Raw genomic sequence first — 12,410 nt, 5'->3', positions numbered from 1 at the left:
CCAGCCCTGGATTCAGGAGTACCTGAGTTCAAATATGGCCTCAGACACTTAATAATTACCTGTTTGTGTGGCCTTGGGCAAACCACTTAACCCCATTTGCCTTGCAAAACCTAAAAACAAAAAGTAAGGGGGAGTGGTGGAACCAGGAAAAGGGTTGATAAGGGAAGAAGAGATTGATAAAAGGAAAGAGAAGGTATAAGTGAAAATAAACTGAAATTTAAATTTTTAAAAGATAAATCAAAGGGAAAAGTAGTAAAATTTTGATGAGGAGGAATAATAGAAAAGGAAAGAGATAAATATAAATGGAGAAAGATAACGGAAATAGATAGCAGAATGAATTAAAAGCTAGAATCCTACAATATGTTATTTACAAGAAACACATTTGAAGCAGAAGGATACACACATAATAATGGTAAAAGGTTGGAGCAAAATACATTATGCCTTAGTAGAAGTAATAAAATTTGGTTGTAGTGATTCTAATCTCAGAAAAAAATAAAAGCAAAAGTCAATCTCCTTAAAAGGGATAAGGAAGGAAACTACATCTTCTTAAAAAAGACACCATTGGAAATGAAGCTATATCATTACTAAACGTGTATGCACCTAGTGGGATAGCTCTAGATTCCTAGAGGAAAAATTGAATGAATTACAAGGAGAAATAGACAGTAAAACTTTAATAATGGGAGACCTTAATCTCCCTTTCTCAGAATTAGACAAATCTAAAAAGAAAATATACAAGAAAGAAGTTAAGAAGGTGAATGAAATTTTAGAAAACTTAGATATGGTAGACCTCTGGAGAAAACTTAATGGGGACAGAAAATAATATACGTTTTTCTCTTCAGTACAAGACTTCACCAAAATTGACCATGTACTAGGGCACAAAAACCTTAAAATCAAATGGAGAAACTCAAATAATAAATACACACTTCTCAGAACATGATGCAATAATTTTAGGGGGAGATTTAGGGAAAAATAGGGGAAAGATAAACCAAGAACTAATAGAAAATTAGATAACTTTATCTTAAATAATGGGTGGATCAAACAGCAAATAATAGAAATAATCAATAATTATACCCAAGAAAATGATAATAATGAGACATCATACCAACATTTACGGGTTGCAGCCAAGGCAGTTTTGAGGGGAAACTTTATACCTCTAACTGTCTGTATGAATAAAATAGAGAAAGGAGATCAACAAATTGGGTTTGCTATTAAAAATCTAGAAGAAGAACAAATAAAACATTCCCAATTAAATACTAAACTAGAAATTCTGAAAATTGAGGGAGAGATTAATAAAATAGAAAGCAGATAAACCATTGATCTCATAAATAAATCTAAGAGTTGGTTTTATGAAAAAAGTCAATAAAACAGATAAACTTTTGGTTAGTCTGATTTTAAAAAAGAGAGAAGGTAACCAAATAACAAGTAACAAAAATGAAAAGGATGAACTAACCACCAATGAAGAGGAAATTAAAGAGATAACTTGGAGCTGCTTTGCCAAACTGTATGCCAATAAATTAGACAACTTGAGCTAAATGGATAAATATTCACAAAATACAAACTGCCCAGATTAACAGAAGAGGAAATAAATTGCTTAAATAGCCCCATTTCAGAAAAAAGAAATTAAAGAAACCACCAATAAACTCCCTAAGAAAAAGTTTCCAGGTCCAGATGGATTTACAAGTGAATTCTACCAAACATTTAAAGAACAATTATTTCGTATTCTACATAAACTATTTAAAAAAAATAGGAGAGGAAGGAGTTCTACCAAACTCTTTTTATGACACCAATATAGTACCATACATAAACCAGGAAGAACCAAAACAGACAAAGAAAATTATAGACAAATATTCCTAATGAATATTGATGCAAAAATCTTAAATAAATTTTTAGCAATAAGACTACAGCAAGTTATTATTAGGTTAATACATCATGAACAGGTTGAATTTATATCAGGCAGGCAGGTATGTTTCAACATTAGTAAAACACTCACATAATTAAGCATATCAACAGTAAAAATAACAGAAACTGTATAATTATCTCAATAGATGCTGAAAAAGCCTTTGAAATAATACAGCATCCATTCCTATTAAAAATACTAGAAAGTATAGGAAGAAATGGAGTTTTCCTTAAAACAATAAATAGTATCTATCTAAAACCATCAGCAAATATAATATTTAATGGGAATGAAACTCAGAGCATTTCCAGTAAATTCAGGGGTGAAACAAGGATGCCCACTATCACCATTGCTATACAATATACTATTAGAAACACTAGCAGTATCAGTAAGAGAAGAAAAATGAAATTGAAAGAGGAATCAGAATAGGCAATGAGGAAGCAAAACTTTCACTCTTTGCAGATGATGTGATGGTATACCTAGAGAAACTGAGAAAAATCATCTAAAAAACTCCTTGAAACAATTAACAAATTCAACAAAATAGTTTGATATAAAATAAACCCACATAAATCATCAGCTTTTCTATATATGAACAACAAAGTCCAAGAACAAGAGATAGAAAGAGAATTTCCATTTAAAATAACTGTAGATAATGTTAAATATTGGGACTCTACCTCTCAAGACAAACCCCCAAACACAATTATAAAGCTCTTCTTACCCAAATAACATCAGTTCTAAATAAATGGAAAAATGTTAAATACTCATGGTTAGGTGGAGCTAATATAATAAAAATGACAATTGTGCCCAAATTCAATTACTTATTCAATGCCATACCAATCAAACTACCAAATAAATACATTGTCAAACTAGAAAAAAATGGTAACAAAATTCATCTGGAGTAACAAAAGGGTAAGAATAGCAAGGAAACTGATGAAAAAAAACTACAAAGGAAGGTGGTCTAACTGTATGAGATCTAAAACTATTCTATAAAGTAACAGTCATCAAAACTTCTTGGTACTGGTTAAAGAGTAGAGTAATGAATGGATCAGTGGATTAAGATAGGTTCAAAAGAAAATACAGTAAATGACTCCAGCAATCTACTATTTGACAAATCCAAAGATATCAACCTCTGGGATAAGAACTCACTATTTGACAACTATTGCTGGAAAAACAGGAAAATAGTATGGCCAAAACTAGGCATAGATTCACAGCTCACACCCTATACCAAAATAAGGTCAACATGGGTACAGGATTTAGACATAAAGAGGGATACCATAGACAAATTAATAGACCAAAAATTTTTCTATCTCATATATGGAAAAGGGAAAAATTTATGACCAAACAAGAATTATAGCAGATTATAAACTGTAAAATGAATGATTTTGACTATAATAAATTAAAAAGTTTTACACTAATAAAATCAATGCTGACAAAATTAGAAGAAAAGAGGAAAGCTGTGAAGCAATCTTCACAACCAGTAGTTCTCATAAAGGTCTAATTTCTAAAATATAGAGAGAATTGCATTAAATTTATAAGGTCACAAGTCATTCCCCAAGTGATAAATGGGGAGAACTAGGATAACTGTATTTGACAAATTATGGATTATATAATCTCCAAGCAGAGTAGGAAAAATAAAACAAAACCCACAGGGGAAAAAAACACCCCTACCGAATCTAACGAACACTTTATAAAAATTAACTCTTATGTGTCTCTTCCCTTATTACTAATTTCTCATGCCAAAAATTACAAATTTGTGAATGTTTAACAAAATATATATGTAAAACAATAATCTGTTCTCAACTGAGGGGAAGGGGGTGGGAAGGAAGGGTGGGGGTGGGAAGGAATGGTGGAGGGAAACTTTGTAACTTGGAAATAAGCATGTACAAATGGATGAAAATAAATAAATAAATTTTTTTAAAAAAATTGTCTGCTTACTGTATTCACCCTGGTCTGATTACTGCAGCAGGAAGGGATCCCACCTTGCAGCTGATTCACAAAAAATGTACAAAACCTTCTTCAAAGAACATTCCACTCACCATTCAAACATGGAATGTGCACCCACTCATAAACAACAGAAGATCCAGTAGACCTGAAAGACAAATGGCTCTTGTTACAAGAGAACTCAGTATATGCATATAGATGAAAAATCAAAATAAATAAATTGTCCAAAAAAAAACAAACTCAGCATAGGTATCACATCCAAATAGCAGCCCCAAGTGAACAAAGGCTGGCAAATGAAGATAGATTAATGAAGTCGGAGCTGTATACTTGTTTTTCTTTAGTGTCTATAGTAAAGGGAAGTACCCTGAAGCTGGGGTAGAGTTTTCAATCAAAACTAGTCTAGGCAACAAACTCGAATGCCCATCAAAAGCTGTGAATGACAAGCTCATGACAGTGAGATTGCCATTTAAAGGAAAAAGGGTATGCCGCCATCATCAGTGACTATGCTCCCACTCTGAAAAACCATGATGAAGTTAAAGAAACCTTTTATGAAGACCTGTAGATTCTTATCATCAATTTACCAAAAGAGGATTAATTTATTATTCTAAATGGCTTTAATGCTAGAGTAGGCTCAGATTACCAGAGTGCCAGGGAGTCCTTGGGAGGAATGGAATTGGAAACAGCAACAATAATGGTCAGCTACTATTGAAAACTTGCACATCTCATAATCTCTTCACAAACCTTTTCTTCTGCTTACCAAACTCACTTGAGCAATAAATGGTCAGACTTCCTGCATCCTCACAACATCTTCAAAACAAACATCCTCACAACAAAACATCCTCACAACTAAAACATCCTCACAATAAACATTGCCATCTATTAGATTATGTGATTGCACGAAGTCAAGTAGGATGTGGGAGTGATGAAAGCAATGTGTGGTACAGAGTGCTTGACTGATCACAGACTCATTTTCTCCAGGATAAATATTCACATTCAATTTAAGCAATGACTACCAGAAGAATTAATGTTAAGAGATTAGAGTGCTTCCCTGAATGGAAACAGTTTGTTGGTAATTTGGAGGGAAAGTTGAGACAACACACAACACTCAATTTGACAGCAGTTGAGCAAAAAAGAAATGGACAGTTTTCACTGATTTGGTGTACCATTTCTAAGAAGGCAGCTTTCTAATATCAAAAATAAAGTAAATGTGGAACTTAGAGTGATTCAGAATTCTTGGTTCTGTAAGAAATTCAGTTTTATGTAGATAGCAACAATGTAAAATGCTTTTATGATGCCCTGAAGGCTATTTATGGACCAAAGATATAGGCTACATCCCACCTCAGTGCTGATGGAGGCACATTGATTAACAACAGTGACAAGATCTTAGAGATATAGGCTGAAGATTTCCATAGTATTCTTGACAGGCCGTTATCAATCAATACTGAAGCCACTGATTGTTTACTTCAAGCTGAAGTCAATCTGACTGAAATTCCAACTGAAGATGAGGTTTTGAATACAATTAGTCTCCTTTCATGTGGAAAAACGCCTGGTGCTGATTCTATTCCATCTGAGATGTACAAGTTGGGGGGAGTCCAACCATCATCCAAAAACTGACTGAAATTTTCCAGGTTATATGGCATGAAATAATTATCCCCCAAAAATTCAAGGATGCCTCCATTGTGGACAATGACAAATTATGGATTATATGGGAAGATGTTCATCTCCCTGAGAGCCAGTGTGGCTTCAGAAAAGTGAATATAGTGTTTATTGCTTGACAATTCCAAGAAAAATGCAAGAGCAGAATGGAATCTGTGTACAACATTTGTGATCTTACCAAAGCCCTTAATACCATCAGTCATAAGGGCAAATGGAAAATTTTGTCAAATTTTGGTTTGCCCAGAAAAATTAATCAGTATTTTACATCAATTTCATGGTGGTTTGCATGCCCAGGTTCTGGAGACTGGATGATGCTCTTGGGCACTAAGGGAGTGAAACAAGACTGTGTGCTTGCTTCCCTGGTTTTTAGCATGATGTTTTCAATCATTTTATCAAACTCCTTCACTGAGAATGAGCATGGCTTCAAGGTCAGCTACTGCACTGCTAGTAAATTCTTCAACTTGCAAAGGCTACAAGCCAAGAGAAAGTGGAGGGAGTGTTGGTGCAGGATCTTCTGTTTGCAGATGATTATGTACTCAATGCAACCTCTGAAGCTGAGATGTAATGAAGTAAGGATCATTCTCTACTGCTTGTGCTAATTTTTGTCTAATAATTAACACCAAGAAAACAGAGGTGCTCCATCAGCCAGCAACATACCATCCATATGTGGAACCACCAATTACAGCAAAATTGAAAAGTTGTTAGTACTATAGACAAGTTCAGTTTCCTTGAAAATGTCCTTTCTAGGGAGGTACACATTCACAATGAAGTTGACACAAGCATGATTTGAGCTAGTTCAGTATTTGGGAGGCTCTGAAAAAAAGTATGAGAGAGAAGAGGTATTTGACTGAAGGCCTATAGAATCATTGTGCTGATCTCGTTGTTCTATGTGAAACCTGGACAGTCTTCCCACCCACACCATGTCAGGAAACTGAATCACTTCCATTTAAATTGTCTTGGTAAGATTGAAGATCATCTGGCAGGAGAAGTTACTAGACACTGAGGCTCTTTCTCAAGCCAAACTGCCAAGCATTCCAACATTACTACAGAGAATGCAACTACAATGGGCTGGACACATTGTTAGAATGCCAGATGTAGGCTTGCCAAGAAAACTATTTATGAAGAACTCACAGAGGGCAAGCAATACCAGGACATTCTGAAGGTCTCTTTTAAGAACTTTGGAATTGATTGTGCAGCATGGGAGACACTAACACAAGATCACCCAGCATGGTGTGCCCTCATCAGTGAGGGTACTGTGCTCTGTGAGGAGGGAAGAATTGAAGCAGCTCAGAGGAAACAAGATATTTAGTTTAGAATAGCCTCCTCAGGTATTCAAATGGATTGTTTGTGCCTGCTCTATGATAGAGCATTCAGAGATCCTATTCTTCTGATCAGTCACAGTCAAACACACTGTAACTCATCTTTAACACAGTGATAGCATTTTGATCTTCTTCAATAAAAAGGACAAGAACCCAGACTCACAATGGAATGCAAGCTCCTTAAAGCCAAAAGAATTATTCTTTTGGCTTCATCCATAATGCTAGCACCAAATCTACTGTTAAACCATATTAAGAAATGAAAGGAGAGAATGGATTTGTATTTTGATTGTGAAAAATAAAAGAGATAATCATTGCTTCCATTGGAGTAATTCCAGTTGAAGGGAGTTCTCCAGCTCTTTTAGCAAAAGGAAGTTAATCCTGGGTTTATTGAAATTTATAATTTAGCTACCATAGTCTCCTGAAATTGAGTTGCAATGGGCAAGGGACATATAGTATTTTTTTTGGTTTTTTTGACTCCTCTTCATGGCCTATCAAAAGTTGGTTTAGGGGATGTTCTTTTCAAAGCTTTGAGGGTTCTGATTTTCTCTGTATTTTGTGGGAATACTTTTTTTAAAATTCCCTTATGCTGAGTATTCCCCTCTCCCCCTCCAAAAACTGAGAATGATTTCATCTATGTTGATAGTTTTATTGGTTTATCTGTCACTCCAGTCACATAAGAAGGATTGAAAATATAGTTTTATTTTTCCTTGAAAGTTTGTTATATTGTTTGTCCTTGAGGTGCACATAGGTAAATTTTCTTAGGGAATTTCTTAGCAAAGGAAGCACCCTAGCAGGGCTGGGGTGAGATTAGATAGGAGAATAATGTTTCTATTGTACTAAAATGGACAAAATTCAATGATTTCTTTATCTACATCAATATGTCCTTTGCTGTTATTGGTTAGTCATCTTATTCTCTTCCTTTTTTTCAACTATTTGTGATCTCTTTTGGGGTTTTTGTGGTTTTCCATTTTTGTAGTGGTTTGCCATTTCCTTCTCCAACTCATTTTACAGATGTAGAAATTGAGGCAAGCACTTAGGATTACGTGATTTGCCTAGGGTCACATAGCTTGTAAGTGTCTAAGGTCACATTTGAACTCAGACCTTCCTGACTCCAGTTCTGGTGCTCTGTCCACTGCAATCAGCTAGCTGCAGTATATGTCCTTAGCACTGCATTAAGAAAAAGTGCCTCCATGTAACTAAGATTTACATACAAGACAATACTTCTTTTACCCTAAGATTTACATACAAGATAATACTTCTTTACCCTAAGATTTTTCTTGACAATTACAGATTTTATGAAAACATGGTAAAGAAACTTCTTAGAAATTAAAATGCGACTTTTTCTGAAGGTCAGGATCACTTGAGATTAGACATGAGTCGGAAACCCAATCCCTGGAGCTGTGGCTATGATTGGCAGACTAGCATCCATGGAAGTTATTGTGGGCAATCACATCCAGGGTCAGACTCTAACATTGTCTATGTCAAGGGTACCTGCAAAAATAATGGAAGAGAAGGGGCACAAGGAGGTATTGGTGTCCACTGGAGATCAGAGCATGGTCTAAACTTAAGTGTTAGGTATTCTGGACAATAGACACACCAAAGTGCATCATTAGAAAATTATGTACCTGCTTATTCAAAAGATGAAGGTAATGTTGCAGCTCAGAAATTAGCAAGAAAAGCAACTGGGAAGAAGTAAAAATACTTAATACTTGCAGATATTGAAATTTAGGTTATAGTGTCACTGTTTCTTTTTCTTTTTTTAATGTTACTGTTTAATCTTGCAATATAATAATCTCCAAATCATTTTCTCTTTACCTTTCTCTCCCCCCCCCCACCTTGTTGGAGTTCTATATTACAAGGCTATCTTTGGACATTTTTTAATGTTTTCTTGGTTTTTCTATGTGCTATTTTAATTTTTGTTTAATACAAACCAAAAAGAAACATATATTTAAAAAAACTGTAGAAATTGTTAAAATAATAAATAAGAAGGCAGATAGTTCTATCTCTGTCAGATCCAGAAGAACTCTTGACTTGGCTCAACTCTTGCTCCAGACCCTAGAAACCAATCTAGACTGCTTGATGGCTCCCACAACTTAGGTATAAGGGAATCACCAACTTTTTCAGATAGTACATGCATGAAACAAGACTTTCCATCACCCCAACAGTGCTTTCTAAGGACTTCTACCTTTTGCAGTTACCTTGTTTTGTATGCTCTAAAGTTTCCCCACTGTCTTCTGATTTTTCTGGCAATCTAAAGATGCTTGCTTGGACCATTCAATCTGCCTCTCTGGGGTGCAATGTGAGGTGTTTGATATTCTTATCAATGATGACATTGAATAGTTCACAGTTCAAATTTTGTTTTTTTCTTGGTAAAATGTTCTTTACTCTTACAATTCTAGGTATTTATTGCTCTTATAAGTTATTTAGAGATTCTGGATGTCTAAGTCAAATAATTAAATTTTTCCTGTTTAAAAAAAAGAAATTAAAATGCACATTCCTTTGTCTAAGATTGAGAATTTCTCAGTGTATCCCTGATTTTTCCCCCAGATTTATCTTTTATTTCATTACTTTACCTTCTATATTCTCAAGTCCCTTTGAAGTTTAATGCTTGCTGTTCCCTGTTCATGGATGTCCATTTTCCACTTCTGGGTTTTTGCTCAGGTTGTTTTCCATGTCTTGAATACTCTCAATTCTCCCCTTTGGTTTTAGAATTCCTCTTTTACAGATCTTTTTTAACTAACTTAATTGTTAGTGCTCTTCTTGTCCCTAAAATCTCTTAATCTCTCTCTTGGGCTCATTTGTCTTGTCTCTGTCTCCATCTCTATGTCCCCTTTCCTCTCCCCCACCACTCTCTTTCTCTTTTTTTTTTTTTTAGGTTTACGTAAGGCAAATGGGGTTAAGTGACTTCTCCAAGGCCACACAGCTGGGTAATTATTAAGTGTCTGAGACAGGATTTGAATCCAGGTACTCCTGACTCCAGGGCCGGTGCGTTATCCACTGTGTCACCTAACCGCCCCCCCCCACACTCTCTTTTGAGGAAACTAGGTGGCTCAGTGACTATAGCACTGTACCTAACTTCAGAAAGACTTGATGATAATTGTACCTACCTTTCAAAGTTGTTTTGAAGTCCAAATGAGATATTTGTAAAGTGTGATAACCTCCTAGTGTTTGGCCTTAGGAAGAACAAACAGAAATTACACTAACATAAGTGTTTATTAAGTCCTTCAAACTTGCAAACCATTCATGAGTAGGAGCCAGGTATGAAGATAGGTTCAAAGTAAGAAATTTGAGGAGCAGATGTATATATACATATGTATGTTTATATGTATATATGAGTTAGACAAAGGACCATAGAATGATTTGCAGCAACCAATGAAGTCATAGAATATTTTATAGTTCCCTTCCCTGAAATCAGGATGTCTGCCTCATGTCACATCATCAGAGATCCCAAGGGGTGGGAGGGGAGGAGAGAATGCTTTATCTTAACTCAGGATTTCTGGGGCTTTAGGGGCCACAGACTTCCATAAAACTAGAGATAATCCTCTGCTGGATGTCTGTGCTATCCTTCCCCAATAGGATATTTTCAATTGCTATCAGAAAGATAATCAAATAAGTTTCCTGTTTTCCAAGAAAGGAGAAAGTTGATACTTTTACATTCAGGTTTTTAGAGACATTCTTAGCAACATTTTTCACAAGCACTTTGTAAATCTTAAAGTGTTGTATAATTGCTAGCTATTATTTTAATAGTATCTACACAACAAAATTGCCTTCTAAAGAATGGCGCCTTTCAACTCAATTCTTTAGATGATTCAGAAAGCAAAACCTGTAAAACTGAGAATAAATTTGTCCTTGTTTCTGTACTTTACTTGTCCAGATCTTCCATTATGTTAAGTCCTTCTTAAGGGCTGAAAGCCTATAGATACAATAAGCATTCAATATATTATGCAATGGAATTAAGAGACTCCAGAGCATGGAATATCTTTTCATTAAATTCTATATAGTCATGAAAGATGAAATTCAAAGAGCTTTATCTTGTCTTTAGCCATACCTTATTTCCTCCTTTACCTTACCACTTTCCATATTCTTGATTAATGATTTCTGTCAAAATTGACAAACTTGGAAATAATATCTCTTTCCCCTTTGGGTTGATATGCTAAGTAATAGGCTAAAGTTGTAACTGTCTTTTGGTGCAGGAATGATTGATTTGAGGCAGGAATTGATTCTACATGTGTCATGCACATTTAAATTTAATTTTCTTAGTTTACACCTTCCATATCTCTTTTCTTCAGGCTGTACATCGATGGACCTTTTGGAAGTCCTTTTGAGGAATCATTGAATTATGAAGTCAGCTTATGCGTGGCTGGAGGCATCGGAGTAACTCCTTTTGCATCGATACTCAACACATTGTTGTATGTTACTTTGATATATTCTATACAACTCTTAGTCAATGTTTACTTAAATAGATTGCTGATCCTGTTTCACGAGATGATCTCTTTACTGTATGTAGTGCCTTTAAAACTTCAACCTCCAGCAGTATAAATAACCAAAATTTCTAGCTAAGGAGGGAACTGTAATCTAGTTCACTGATTATTAATGTGATATATGTAGTGTTTTTCTAAGATTGATGGAAGTTTATCTATGGAAGCTTTGGTTATTACATGATCAATCTAACATAAGTGAAATGCTGCAAGCAGAATTATAGTAGGTCTGCAGAAAAAGTAGATGTTTAAATATGCACCACAATCATTTCTTTGGACTTGGCTCATAACCTCCAAGCTGCTTTCATACTTGTAAATTAGTATCTAAGAGATAGATTACCTCCACACAATTATATTTCCATTCTCTTAAGGGATAACCCTATTCAGATGAAATGAACTCCTACTTATGATTCTTAACTCTTAAGCCCCTTCTATGACATTTTCTACTATGTAACCACCTTCTCATAAGATAATGTATGAATATATTATCTTATGATATTTATACTACCTGCCTTTCCCAAAGAAAAACACAGATCTTAAACATAGCCATTTACTTAATATGGCAAAATAAATACTATTATATATTAAAGAGAAATGCATAAATGATAAAATGTAATAGAATACACACACTCTATTATGTTCTACAAACACTAGACTCAAGAGAGTTTGTATATATTTAGAGACATTTGTTAAGGAAATTTGTAAAGGAGGAAAATTCATGTGTTTGGGGTTAGCCACAATTTTGGATTTCAGACTTTAATGCTATTGATTCATTCAGGAACATCTGTTCCACATAAAATTGCTTCTCTGCTCATTTCTTGACTTTATTCTCACCACTCTTCAACTGGCAAAATACTTTTCTCTCCCTTAACATAATATTTACAAGCTCTTTTTATTCATCACCATTTAAATGGAACCTAGAAAGTGTTAGTTCTTAATATGAAAAATAGTTCTCTTTAAATTAAAAACTATAAATCTTGTCAATCTATCTCTGGGCTATGCAGATAGATCAGAGCTATTTACTCACTCAAATTCTATATTGTCTGGTTGGAATAGAAACAATTTGGGATGATTCTTCAGACTAGCTCACTAGTATATCCCAAGAACCACAAATCCCTCTCT

General features: G+C 34.7%; 1 protein-coding gene across 5 annotated transcripts in view; it reads left to right on the top strand.

Moving 5' to 3' along the window:
* Nucleotides 1-12,410, top strand: part of NOX4 (NADPH oxidase 4) — a 255,234-nt gene that overhangs the window by 213,542 nt on the left and 29,282 nt on the right. For all 5 annotated transcript variants that reach the window (XR_012474419.1, XM_074217078.1, XM_074217079.1 and 2 more), the window contains one exon: nt 11,100-11,219. Coding sequence is in view for 4 of the 5 variants with exons in the window: in XM_074217078.1 (XP_074073179.1) it covers nt 11,100-11,219 (120 nt within the window). In the remaining variant the exon portion in view is untranslated. The remainder of the gene's footprint in view (nt 1-11,099; nt 11,220-12,410) is intronic.

The sequence above is a fragment of the Macrotis lagotis genome, chromosome 1 (assembly GCF_037893015.1).
Source record: "Macrotis lagotis isolate mMagLag1 chromosome 1, bilby.v1.9.chrom.fasta, whole genome shotgun sequence".
In the NCBI taxonomy this organism is placed as follows: domain Eukaryota; kingdom Metazoa; phylum Chordata; class Mammalia; order Peramelemorphia; family Peramelidae; genus Macrotis; species Macrotis lagotis.
Note: the sequence above shows the minus strand (reverse complement) of the source record. Positions and strands in the feature narration are given on the sequence as shown.